Source organism: Geotrypetes seraphini, chromosome 1 (assembly GCF_902459505.1).
Source record: "Geotrypetes seraphini chromosome 1, aGeoSer1.1, whole genome shotgun sequence".
Taxonomy (NCBI): domain Eukaryota; kingdom Metazoa; phylum Chordata; class Amphibia; order Gymnophiona; family Dermophiidae; genus Geotrypetes; species Geotrypetes seraphini.
The window spans coordinates 509,467,750-509,481,813 of NC_047084.1; the positions used below are offsets into that span (position 1 = coordinate 509,467,750).

The following is a 14,064-nucleotide window of genomic DNA, read 5'->3' on the forward strand; positions in this document are numbered from 1 at the left end:
TTCATGTAGCACCTCCAAACAAAAGGAAACCAGTGAAAATCAGCTAACTGCAGAGATGCAGCCCAACTATAATTCTCCTGGGCCCCTACCATTGCTTAGCTGAAAAGACATTAAGACCCAATAAGTGTAGAGAAATATTACTATTTTACAAAACAAACATCATATGTATTTATTATGATTTAAAAAACACTGAAAATCACGTTGGATAATGGGTGTGGCAGATGGTAGTGAAAGAGTTAACGGCACCCCCTCAATAAAACCCCCACCTTTCTGAAGTGCTGCCCTTCACCTTAGATACCCCAAGCATGTGCATATTTTGCTTAACGGTTAATCCAGAGCTGATTAAGGAATAAACCTACTATCCATCCAGCTCCCTGCACTTGCTTGTCTGAATGAAAATGAAAAATGTACTGCAGTTTCTTATTAAATTGGTTTGAAAACTGCCCACAGGTGACTCCATCATCTGAGGAATAAGGAGGACACCATTAACCTGTGTAAGGGTTTGCTTGCTATCACTATTTTAGACAAGAGAGGTCTTTCAAAATATACAGGGGTCAGTTTTCAGCTGGTAAATATATAACTTAATCCATAGATATTGAAATACAGCTAGTGTTGGGCTGAAAATACTGTACATCTAAGCATCCTGAAAGACTCTGAATAGTGAAAGGGCAGAGGCACTGTGTTATGAAAGAAATTGCAGCTTTGAATAACACGCTATGAGGTGGTCAGTGATACTGGTAATTCACTAGAAAATAATTTACATAAGAACATAAAAAACGCCTTCACTGGATCAGACCTTAGGTCCATCTAGTCCAGCGACCCGCACACGTGGAGGCCAAGCTAGGTGTTCCTTGATGGAGACCTTGTTAACCCGTATCCCTCAATGTGATTTGCAAGAAGGTGTGCATCCAACTTGCGCTTGAATCCCAGAATGGTAGTCTCCGTCACAACCTCCTCCGGGAGAGCATTCCAAGCGTCCACCACTCGCTGTGTGAAACAGAACTTCCTGGCATTTGTCCTGGGCCTGCTGCCCCTCAGTTTCAGTCCATGACCTCTTGTCTGTGTCACATTTGACAATGTGAATAACGATGTTTCTTGCTCTATTTTGTTGAATCCTTTTAGTATTTTAAAAGTCTCTATCATATCCCCTTGCAGTCTCCTCTTTTCGAGGGTGAACAGTCTTTTTTTCCGAGGCGTTCTTTGTAGCTCAAATTTTCCATACCTTTTACTAGTTTCGTGGCTCGCCTCTGCACCCTCTCCAGCAGGGTTATATCCTTCTTTAGGTATGGAGACCAGTGTTGGATACAGTATTCCAAGTGTGGTCTGACCATTGCTCTGTAAAGCGGCATTATGACGCCCGCTGATCTACTCGTGATCCCCTTCTTTATCATGCCCAACTTCCTGTTTGCTTTTTTTGCCGCCGCTGCGCATTGAGCCGACGGATTCAGGTTCCTGTCTATCAGTACCCCCAGGTCCCTTTCTTGTTCGCTCTTGCCCAATGTTACACCTAACATTTTATATTCATGTTCCTTGTTTTTCCTACCCAGGTGCATCACTTTGCATTTTTCTATGTTAAACTTCATCTGCCACTTTTCCGCCCATTTCTCCAACTGGTTCAGATCCTTCTGGAGATTCTCGCTGTCCTTTTGTGACCTAACTGCTTGACATAGTTTTGTGTCATCTGCAAACTTGATTATATTACTTGTTGTTTCCTCTTCCAGGTCATTTATGAAGATATTGAATAAGATGGGCCCAAGAACCGAGGCCTGGGGCATGCCGCTTGTCATCTTCTCCCAATCCGAGAAATTCCCATTTATGCTTACCCTCTGCAATCTGTTCTCTAGCCATTTGCCTATCCATCTGAGTACGTCCCCTTCTATTCCGTGGCTTAGTAGTTTCCTCATAAGCTCTCATCAGGACGTGATTTTCCAGGTGTTGCACTATGCTATCCTTGATTAGTGCTTCAACCATCTTCCCAGGAACCGACGTAAGACTCACAGGTCTATAGTTGCCCGGTTCTCCTCTCGATCCTTTTTTGAAGATTGGGATGACATTCGCTATCTTCCAGTCATCTGGTATTTGCCCAGTTCTAATACCAGACGATTGGAAGATAGCGAATGTCATCCCAATCTTCAAAAAAGGATTGAGAGGAGAACCAGGCAACTGTTTCCAACTTTCTAATGTTGGAAACAGAATATGATTGCAGGTACAATAACTACCAAAAGGTTTTTCTTTTCTTTTAAATGCTTGCAAGCTGAAAAGTGATTGAAATGTGCAGGATTTAGAGCTACAGCCTCGGTACCCTGAGATTTCAGGTTCAAAACCACACTGCTCCTTGTGACCCTGGACAAGTCACTTGGTCCTCCATTGGCCCAGGTATATTAGATAGATTGTGAGCCTGCTAGGACAAACGGGGAAAAATGCTTGAGTACCTGAATAAATCCATGTAAACCATTTTGAACTCCCCTGGGTATATAGAAAATTACATAGAAACATGATGCAGATAAAGGCCAAATGGCCCATCAAGTCTGCCCATCTGCTGATCCCACGTGCCTATCCCAGGCCCTCTTGAATTCAGACACAGTCTCTGTTTCCACCACCTCTTCCAGGAGACTGTCCCATGCATCTACCACCCTTTCCGTAAATAAATATTTCCTCAGATTACTCCGGAGCCTATCACCTCTTAACTTCATTGAATGAAAGAATGATGTACATTCAGGTACAATTGCAAATTTTTTTTTCTGATCTGTCCAGTCTACTAGTTGCTTGGGCTTCTCCTGATCTCTCTCTCTCTATATCTAGTCTCATCCCAAGTCAGAACTTTTTGCTGTAAAGGATAATCTGAAAAAAAAACCCAGTGGCTTTTTCAGTTAAAATTGGCAGGTTCGCAGTGTTTAGGATTTATTTTTGAAACTGTACTGACATTCTTAGAATTTGATTTCCGGTGTAGTTTTATAGCTACAAATTTATATAGCCAAATATTCTGACCTTTAAAAAAAAAAAAATAATAAAAAAATATATATATATACAGGGCCGCCATCAGGGCAGTGCTACTGGTCCTGCATTCAGGGGCCCGGAGCTGACAGGGGGCCCGGGCTCCCCCAGGGTCCTAGGCAGTGTTCTAAGGCAGGGGCGCCAGTAGCTCGCCAAGGCAAAGTGAGTCGATCACCCAGGACTCACTTTGTCTTGGCGATCTAATCTATCAGGCCGATCAGTCTTCCTCTCCCCGACGTCAATTCTGCAGTCGGAGAGGAAGTTCGGGCCAGCCAATCGCTGCCTGGCGGGGCGGAACTTCCTCTCCAACGGCAGAATTGACGTCGGGGAGAGGAAGACTGATCGGCCCGAAGCAGGGAGAGCATGCATCGGCGTCGGTTTGGGGCCTGTTATCCATTGGTAGGTCCTGTTCCCCGATGGCAGTGGCAGTGGCTTGGGGAACGGCAGGGAGAAAGAAAGAAAGAATGGGGGCAGGCAGGGAAACAGAAGGAAAGAAAAGAAACAGAAAAAAAGAAAGGGGGCATGAAGAGAGGAAGAAAAAGTTGGGGGAGGGAATGAGGTGTGGAGGAGAGGAAGCATACAGGCTGAAAGAAGGGAAGAAAGATTGGATGCACAGTCAGAAGAAGAAAGTGCAACCAGAGACTCATGAAATCACCAAAGGTAGGAAAAATTATTTTATTTTAAATTTAGCAAAGTGGAGGCAATATTACCACAGTTTTCAAATTTGCCCAAATAACTTAATAGTTAACTGGGTAAATTCCCAGAGATGAAAACTTCCCTTCACTTACTATACACAGTTCTGAATTTATATCTGCTGTCTATTTTACAATATGGTCCCCTTTTACTAAACCGCAATAGTGGTTTTTAGCGCAGGGAGCCTATGAGCATCAAGAGCAGCGCTGGGCATTTAGCTCAGTTCCCTGCGCTAAAAACTGCTATTGTGGTTTAATAAAAAGGATGGGGGGTATATTTGTCTATTTTTGTATGGTTGTTACTGAGGTGACAATGCATAGAGTCATCTCCCTTGACTTCTTTGAAAAAAAACCCAGAATAGGAATGATAATTAACATTTTCTCAGCGTATAGTGTGCTTTGTGTTTTTTAATTTTATTGTTGGTAGATCATTTTGACTTGGTCATTTTAAAGTAGCTCACAAGCTCAAAAAGTTTGGGCACCTCTGAGCTAGAGCGTTGAAATTGTGTATTTCTATTTTATCCCCCCTTTTACAAAACTGTGGAGCGTTTTTTAGCGCCAGCCGTGGTGGTAGCAGCTCTGATGCTCAGAATTCTATGAGCGTCAGGGCTGTTACCACTGTGGCTAAAATCCACACTACAGTTTTGTAAAAGGGTGAGGGGTTAGTTTGTGATGACATATTCCATACTAGGCGAAGGTGTTTTCTGTGTTCTGTGTGTTCGAAAGACATGGTTTTCTGTTAGGATTGATGGTGTAGGATTGATCTGTGCTGGTCTGGCTTGTTTAGTTTTACAATGGGTGTATTGATGTACTGCTCACTGCAATATGTAAGATGCTGCCTTTTCCTAGGTACTCATGTGTGACGTGTGGTTTGTTACTAAAAATCATGTTTTTCTTACAGATGGGGGGGTGCCAAAAAATGATGGGCCCGGGGTGTTACATATGCTACGTACACCACTGTATGTAAAGATACCAGAAAGCTGGCGTAGCAAAAACTTTAAGTAAATTGTTATTCTTCTAAGTTTTGAGTATTTAACCCTCCCACAACCTCACGGGCACTCGTTTCAAGTTTATTGAGATTTTGATTTAAACGCAATATCAAATATTTTCAATGCGTATAACAAAAATAAATTTGGGGAAATAAATAAAACCATTTGAACAATAAACATACAAACATATCCATAGATGATTAAAATTACATAAGGAGTACAAGGATAAACTACATTTGTTTAAAAATGCGTTCTCCGCGCCTGCTCATAAATTTGTTGACTGGAAGGATCCAGCAATGTGGCCAGATGTCATTCAGGACAAAGACAGAGAAAGAATTGTGCAATTTGGATTAATGATGGAAGATGATTTAAAGCAAATGGCACAGTCTATGAGTAAAGATCTTGACGGATGTTCTTTTTATGAATATCTCCTCTATGCCAAATCACCCAATGGACGTGAGAAGATTTTAAGGGACTGGCTTAGGTGGAGCATTAGAAGAAAAGTATGTGTGTATTCTGCCCATGGAAGAAGGGGGGGGGGGGGGTCGGGGGGGAAGGGGTGCGTGTGGGGCCCAATAGGATTGAGATATATATATATATATATATATATATATATATATATATATATATATATATATATATATATATATATATAAATGTGTGGTGGTTTGTGGATACAGCATTTGTTCAGTTCTTGAAAACATAATACTGATCTGTAAATGCCTGGTGCAAAGTGACTGTTTTCTTAAAAAATAAAAATTGAGCTGTATGCACTTATTATAAGTTCTCCTTTTATGATCATACCAAGATGTTTTCTGCCTATATTACCACGATATAACATTTTTAACTCTGAATGTAATACTGAATCTCTTATGATACTTTCTAGCTTTACACATGTAAGAGACGTTAAAAATATAATCAGGATGTGTGGGGAAGAGAGTGTGAATTCCATGAATTTTAACACCTGTATTAACATTTCTTTTAGTAATTTCCTGGTTAAATAAGCAATTGAATGAAAAGAAAATGGCATGCTTGCAAGAGACTGCTGGCCAATGTGGCATGCCACCTTCTGTGAAATCTACCCCTGTTTCTCCTAACCTAGGGGCAATCCCGAATCCTCTGGTAAGAATAATCTCATTTTAAGAATTCTGCTAAGACCATGTGACTACCATGTAACTATATAGATGTCAAAAAGGATTGTCAGCATCCATAGTTTCTCTTCATTTTTTTTTTTAGTTTTTAATCATGCTAGCAGTACCACTGGGCTACAACTTTAATTTCGCATAAATCCCACTTCTAAGGAAACATTCCCCCCCTTGTAGCCCATGGGACTGCCAAGCCATGACAACACTTGTGGCGGTGATGCCCACAAGCATGGATCAGAAGCCCCTTTATTGACCCATACCAAAATTAACCATTAAACAAACACCTTACTAGTTCTACACTCTCCGTAGCCACCAAAATGCCCAAAAGCTATCACTGCTCTCACCCAGGCATTCCGCAAAGCCCCACCACCTTGGTATCCTAAAATCATCTAAAACCCGTACCCAACCCTGCAAAATACCCAAGGGAGGCATGAGAGTGGGAAAAACTTCACCATCACACATACCACATTCCCTTCCTTCCCCTACTCACCCACCACAAAAATAACAGCTTTCTGCCTAAATTCCCCTAACTCCACAGCATCTCACATTTCTTCCACACATCCTTTTCACCAATCACCTCCCTGCCCAACACCAAACACTGCCAAGTAACAAGGCCCCCATCATCCACTTACTCACATCTCCCACTTAATCAACTTCCTACCTCAGATCTCATTAGCATCCCAATGGCTCATTGGTCTAGGGTATGAATCTCGCTTTGAGTGCGAGAGATCCTGGGTTCAATTCCCAGACGAGCCCCTCACTTTCTAGGTCAGGTTCAAGGTAGCAGAAGGGCATGGCTTGGTACTAGTCAGGCATTTTGGGTTTTGGTCACTATTTATATCTACTGTCTTCATAGTTTGCACAGTATTAGGGGACATGTGTCGCTGTTTCTGTGGTGTTGCATTGTATGCAGAGTCTTGCATCTTAGGATTTCATTTTTATATATTAGTACTTTTAGTTTGTGGTCCCATATTTGCTTAGGGGTTATCTGTGTTCTGATAGGAATGAATGTTTAGAAGCGTACAGTGTGCTTTGTGTAGTTTAATTTTGTGGTTAACCATTATGTGTTGTTAATAAGATTATATTGTATGTATATATAAAAAATGAATGGAAAAAATGGTATTGTAATTAGTATTATTATAGGGGCGGGGACTGGGGTGGAGATTGGGCGGGGTCTGGGGCGGAGCTTTCAGCCCCCCCCAACAAAAAAGCATTCCGCTGTCTAGCCTTCAGGGCCATCTGTTCAATTTGAATGAATACATATAGAGGACTGTGAGCAACTGGTTGAAGAGACAAGTCCCCAGATTCCATCAAGAGTGCCCAGTTATCCATGCCCAAATTTGGGCATGATCCCAAAATGCGTGCACAAACCAACTGATTAAAAATCCAACTAACATCAATAATAGGGCACTCAGCATTCAGTTGAGGGCTAGTAACAGTGGTCAAAACTACAGTGAGCAGCCAACACAAGGGGGAGGGAAGTTAGAACATAAGAATAGCCTTACTGGGTCAGCTCAATGGTCCATCAAGCCCAGTAGCCCGTGGACAATACAGGTCAGATTAAAGTGTCGTTTATAGAATATGGGTCAATATCATTCTTGCATTTAATTGTTGATATTATATGCTAGGTGATACCGAAGCTTTATGTTGCTAATCCCTGGGCTACTGCAATTATAGTAAATATTCATAGAGATGGGAAAATATATTTCTTTTAAAAAATGAAAATATAGTAACTCGATAGAGAAATAAAATAACAATAAATATACTAGGCATATTCCTATAGATATACAAAGAAGAATCCCTTGCTTCATTCATATCACTTGACTTGTAACACAAACAATGAAGGATATAACGCAGGTGTTATATGAATAGTAAGGTCTGCAACTGCCCAAGTGCTTGTGAATTATGAAAACAAAGAATGGAATATGTAGTGGTAAATGAGAGCCCACAAGAAGGAATGGTAAGTTTTATGTAAGTCCTGAGGATATGTAACAGATGGTTCTAAAGCTGCTGCTGATACATAATGTAAAAATATTCTTAAGATAATGACAGGTGGTATGGAGGTAAAAATTCATCCCAGAGGCTCCATGAGAAAGCATGAATAAAAAAAGAAAAAGTATGGAAATGGCACCAGCAGAATATCATAAAAACATTCTGCAGAACTGGCATTAAAACTTATTTTAAAACCATCTGGATGACAAATGTGAGAGGCAAAAAATAATGAATGGAGTGAAATGAATGTGATAGGAGCCATTTAAGACTGTTGATATATATCTACGTTAATCTGTGTTAGCCAATGTTCGTAATGTGATTGGGTGGAGGCTATTCTGAGGGTGCATTATGTGTGAATTATGGTGTAAATATAAAAACACTGCAGTGAAGGAAAAAATAGCAGAGAAGATCACGACATCAGACTGGATAACTCACTATATAAGACACACATAAGAAGTGCAACCAGAAACAGGACCCGACACTGACCGCGTTTCGGCTACAGATCCTGCATCAGGAGTCCTGGGATTCCTAAGAAACTTCACTATTCAATTGACTCTAAAATCGTGAATCACTAACCAATCTGGAAAGAGATCTGCACAGCCATCACTGGAAAAAGCTTCCATGGAAACTGCAGCACACTTTGAAAGACATAAGAGGGTACTTGTCATAAAGATAGCATATTGAGCCTGTTTTATAAAGACCATAAACAAGGCTCTCACTTGAGGAGAATTTTTTGTGGTCCGTAAGCATGCATGAAATTTATATTCTCATTCCTCAGATTTAAATTTGCACTTAACTTAGATGCTTGAAAGAGCTGTTCATAACCCCAATTCTATAAATGGTGTCTACCAGTAGTCACCTATATCGAATTGCCTACCGATGTAAGCACCTAACTTAGGCCCCCTTTTATCAAGCCATATTAAGGTGTTTTGTTTTGTTTTTTTAAATCACCAGCCAATGTGGTAAAAGGGTAGGTAAGTACTGGTGAAGGTCTTTGAGGAATGATGTAACCACAGAATGTTTGAAGGCATCAGAAACAGTTGCAGTGGAAAGTGATATATTGGAGATATGACAGATAGAACCGAGTAGATGGGTGAGAATAGGATTAGAGGGACAGTGAGTTTAGAGAAGTGAAGATATGCAGTTTATTGTGTGATTTTAGAAATGGAAGACAGGGTGGGCAGGACTGAAGGAAGATTTGTAAAATTGAAATGGGTGATTGATCAATGGAATGGTCTTCCACACAGTTGGTCGAGGCCAGAAGTATGCTCGACTTCAAGAGTCGATAGGACAGGCAGGTGGGGTTGCTACAGAGTTATGCTTAAAAGATGGTTTCTCCCCTGAATTTCAACAGTGACTCCAAGAGAAATGTTAAAACGTTATTTGTTGGAGATATTGGAAGTACCGGAAGATTCATTGCCTCCTTTCACTCAGGTCTATTATTTACCCAACAAAAATCAGGATTTTCAGGAAAGAAATCAAGGACCAATTGATGTATCTGCCTTACTTGAATTGTCTGATAAAGAAAATGCAATACCTTCTACATTGATTGTGACCTTGGCTATCACATTGGATAAAAATTAGCTTTTGAGATTATTCTTCAAAAATAAAGAGAAAAAGTTTCTTGACTTTAAGATACAAATGTTCCCAGATTTGGCAAAAGATACACAAAGACGTAGAAAGGAGTTTCTATTATTAAAACCTGGAGTTTTGGCTCTTGGGGGAACTTTTTATCTTAGTCATCCCTGCAAATGTATAGTACAATATAATTCTCAGAAATATGTTTTCTTTGAGCCAAACCAGCTGATGGCCCTTCTCTCCTTGTCCCACCTGGAGAAGGGAAAGAAATGAGGGCTTTAAGATATTAGACGCCTGAACATCAGTTAACCACGTACCACGTATCTGTAGTTAATATTTTCCTGTTATTCCGTTCATATTACATCATGGATCTTATGGTGGACTTGAGAGATTATGCAATATTTTGTTCTTATGTAAAATTATGAGATTTCTTTTGTTTCTTTTGCTGTAATCACTTTCTGTACAAGCTTTATCTTGATTTGTTATTTGAAGTTCATAAATAAATAAATAAATAAATAAATAAAAAGATGGTTTCTCAAGGGAGGGAGGGTTCTTGAGTGGGCAGACTTGTTGGGCCATTGGCCCTTTTCTGCCATCATACTCTATGTTTCTAAAGGGGAGGAGGAGGTGACCTGGTGGAGAACTCAAGATTGATCTAAAATGAAGGCGCAGGAATTGGAAGTAGAGGCACTTTGAGGAGGGAGTTTAGTGTGGCAAAGAGATGTGATGGTTGGAGGTAAGACAGTTTGTCATATTGATATAATAGTCTTGTTTGGCAAGGGCACTTTGGAGGAAGGTCAGTAAGAATTTGAAACATATGCGCATGGAATTGTAGTCATAGCTTGGCATTCAGAACAGGAACATGGGTTGCAGATGCTGGAAGTCAGCCAAGGCTGGGGTCTGGTATGCCTTAGAGAATGAGGTATGGAAAGAACAAATGTGTATAAAGCTGAGGAAAAAATAGTAGCATAAGAAGAAACAGTCTCATTGACAGACTTGGATAACATAATGGATGAGGAGAGAGGTGAAAGAATGGTGGAGACTGGGCAAGGGTCAATGGCCTGAAGATTCTTAAATGTGTATGTGGTGATTGGACAAAACTGAGGGACTGAGATAGCTTTCATGCTTTATCAGATGATAGAGAGGGGGATTAAATTAGAGACCAAGCAATTGGAGAAGCCAGCAAGATTGATGCAATGACCATACTGGAGATCAGGGGTCATGGAGCATAGCTGGAGATGGAATGAGAAGGATAAAGCGAGAAACGTAGACTCATGAGTCAGAGAAGTAATTAGAATGAATGTTAAAGTCCCCATGAATGAGGGAAAACTGGTTCAAGAAAGAAGGAAAGCAGGAGTCAGTCAGTGCCAGTAAAATGAAGAGTTTATAGCTTATTTCATTTGATATACTGCCTTATCAATCAAAATCAAAGTGGTTCACACATTTTCTTTCTTTGTCAGGTTCTCCAATGCTTCATGTTTTGCCATTTAGCATGGGTAGATGCTGGTGACTGTGGTAAATATTTACATGCCCCATAGCTCCTGCTGTTGGCACTTGGAAGTGGAATGAGGAACCGTACCCCATATTTGAAATAACAGGCTATCATAGGATAGGCATGCCTGTTGAAATTCCAACACATGTTATTTGGGACAAATCCTACTCCCGTCTGAATGCTATAGTGGCGGAAGACTGAAGTGTGAGTGAAGAAGCTCTTACATCATTCACCTTGCTTCATTGTAGCCGCAGGGAAAAACATACAGTATATGTTGTGTGTGTATTTTTCCACTAGCTGTTCATAAGATCATCAGTTTAGTTTGCAGTTGGTAGCTGACAGCTTGCAAGAGTATATCATTAGTGGTGTGGGTTTTCCTTTCAGCTACCCAAAGCCCTAGTAATTCTAGGCTGCACTTTTGACTTCATGTTTTGTTTTTCTCTGTTTGAGCTTTGTGCAGGGGGATTCACAGGGACTCGCAGACATTCTGCCAGATGCTCATGTCGGGCTTCTGGTAACTTCAGGATTTAGACCTAATTAGAAGTCAAATTGGTTCTTGGATTTTCTGAAGAGGTGTTCCTGGCAGCAGAAGGTACACCCCCCAAAGAGAATTTTGGCACAAAAATTGTCTTTGGAGCCTCTCCTAGCACTGACCATTCATCTAAGGGATAGTCTTCTAACTGCCTATGTCTGAAGCTGACACCTGAGGGAGAGAGATCCAGCCTGTCTATACCACCCAGGTTAAACATTAAAGGCATTTGCAAAAACAAGGAATCTTAGATTGGGACAAGTTCTAGGCCCAAAACCCAGTTCTGATTTGCTGTAGTGGAAAGTTATGGGGACCCTTCTCGTCCTGTGGAGTCTTATTTGGAAGGAAAGAAGGGAGCCTCAGGTTGGGCAGTACTACCATCCAGGTAGCCCATATACCAAATCTGTGGGAGCCTACATCTGAGGCAGAGGGGAGCAAATAGTAAGAGTTGGCACAGAAAAAAGGTTACTGGTACTAGACTACTACAGTTAAGGTATTAAATTTTCAAAGTACATCTGCATTAGAGAATGACACGGTGACAAAATTCATCACTGTTCCCGTCCCCGCGGATAACCGTGGGAAATAATCCCATGTCATTTTCTAGTGTCTATTTCAACCTCAATCCTTCTACACCAGCATTCTTCAAAGCAAAGCTTGTGGGTCAGTGGTTGTGGCCATTCATACTCTGATTCTTCCCTCTCTCCTTAAAGAATGACATGAAGATAGTTTCCCGCGGTTATCCACGGGGACGGTGATGAATTTTGTCACCGTGTCATTCTCTAATCTGCATGAACAACATTTGATATCTGATATGAACTGTGCTACATTTCTTTTAAATCTGAATTCCATCAACCTAACCCTATGTAGTGTTTAAAGTATTTTTCTTGTGAAACATTATTGGAGAGGAAAAGTTGTTACTGTTGAACTGCATTTTTCATCAACAAAGACAGGAATTTACAATTCTGGTGTGGTCTAGATCAGTGTTCATCAACCTTATGACACTTATGGACCGGCGGAAATAAAATAATTATTATGTGGACTGGCACTGCGGACTGTCAGTTGAAGAACACTGGGCAAAGTCGTGCCCATCTCCACCCAATCTCTGTCCCAGACCCCACCTCCATAATTGTAACACCATTTTTTCCATCCATTTTTCATATATACACACATACAATATAATCGTATTTACAACACATAATGGTTAACCACAAATTAAAATACACAAAGCACACAGTATGCTGCTCAACATTAATTCCTACTAGAAAACAGATAACCCCATGCAAATGCAGGATCAAAAACTAAAAGTATTAAAATTCACAAACAAAACCTAAGATGAAAGACTCTGCAAGCAGTACAACCTCCAGAGAAAAACAAACAAATGCATTTCTTCATCAACAGAAAGTTAGGAAAACAATTAGGGCAAATGTAAAATCACTAAATTAAAAAAAAAAAAAGCATTTCCCCTACCGTTGTTTCCTCTCTCCCTCTATGTGCCTTGCCTTATGGCCTGCCCCCCAGGTGCCTTGCCTTGTGCCCCCCTCTATGTGCCTTGCCTTGTGGCCGGCCCATGATGCGATCAACGCAGAGTCTTCGGGCGGCTCCCTGAATGCTGCATTGCACAAAGCTGTGGGAAGCGGCTCCTCATGCCTCAAGCCTTCCCTCTGAAGTTGCGATGTCCCTTATGTATCTGAGTTTGTCTGTTTTGTCAGTCTGTTTTTGTCCCCTTTTAAAGATGTACAACATACTCTAGATCTATCTTATATTTTACTGTTACTCGCTTAGTATGTAATAAGCGATTTATCAAATTTAAATAAACTTGAAAAAACTTGAAAAAAAAAAGGCTTCCAGGTCAGGCGCAGGCTGCGGGTAGGAGCCTTTTCCCACGGCTTTGTGCACTGCAGTACTCAGGGAGCCGACCTGAAGGTGCCACATTGATTGTACCGAAGACCGGTGGCTACAGAACAAACTCTTGGGCATGATGGAGGTGCCGGCCCTGCAGACCCGCAGAAAGTTTCTGCGGACCGGCAGTTGAAGAACACTGGTCTAGATTATTGGAGTGATGGGACAGTCTGATGCTGGCTTGCCTGGCCCCTCAGCTTCATAGTTGGTCCTGGCCCTCGTCCCGACTAATAAATTCTTCAAGGACCCCCTTCTGCCATCATCCTGGCAAGGTCTAGACATTTGCCTCTGCACCCAATTAACAAGGGGGCTTACATCATTTTTTTTCAGCTAAAACTATCTAGCCACAGTACACCAGGCCTACAGCTGGGGTAAATATCTATACCTACAGCAGATGTAATCAAGAATGCATAAGAACATAAGAATAGCCTTACTGGGTCAGACTAATGGTCCATCAAGCCCAATAGCACGTTCTCACGGTGGCCAATCACCAGTACCTGGCCAAAACCCAAGGTGTAGCAATGTTCCATGCTACCAATACAGGGCAAGCAGTGGCTTCCCTCATGTCTTTCTCAATAACAGACTATGGACTTTTCCTCCAGGAACTTGTCCAAACCTTTCTTAAAACCAGCTACCCTATCCGGTCTTACCATATCTTCTGCCAACACGTTCCAAAGCTTAACTATTCTCTGAGTGAAAACAAATTCCTCCTATTGGTTTTAAAAGTATTTCCCTGTAACTTTGAGTGTCCCTT

General features: G+C 41.1%; 1 protein-coding gene and 1 non-coding gene across 10 annotated transcripts in view; both read left to right on the forward strand.

Annotated features, from left to right (window-relative positions):
- LOC117352220 (spindle assembly abnormal protein 6 homolog) overlaps window positions 1-14,064 on the forward strand; it is a 180,770-nt gene that overhangs the window by 132,213 nt on the left and 34,493 nt on the right. For all 9 annotated transcript variants that reach the window (XR_004537632.1, XM_033928535.1, XM_033928519.1 and 6 more), the window contains one exon: window positions 5,661-5,797. Coding sequence is in view for 8 of the 9 variants with exons in the window: in XM_033928535.1 (XP_033784426.1) it covers window positions 5,661-5,797 (137 nt within the window). In the remaining variant the exon portion in view is untranslated. The remainder of the gene's footprint in view (window positions 1-5,660; window positions 5,798-14,064) is intronic.
- On the forward strand, window positions 6,506-6,576 carry TRNAS-UGA. The gene has a single exon. It is a non-coding gene; the product is annotated as a tRNA-Ser (tRNA).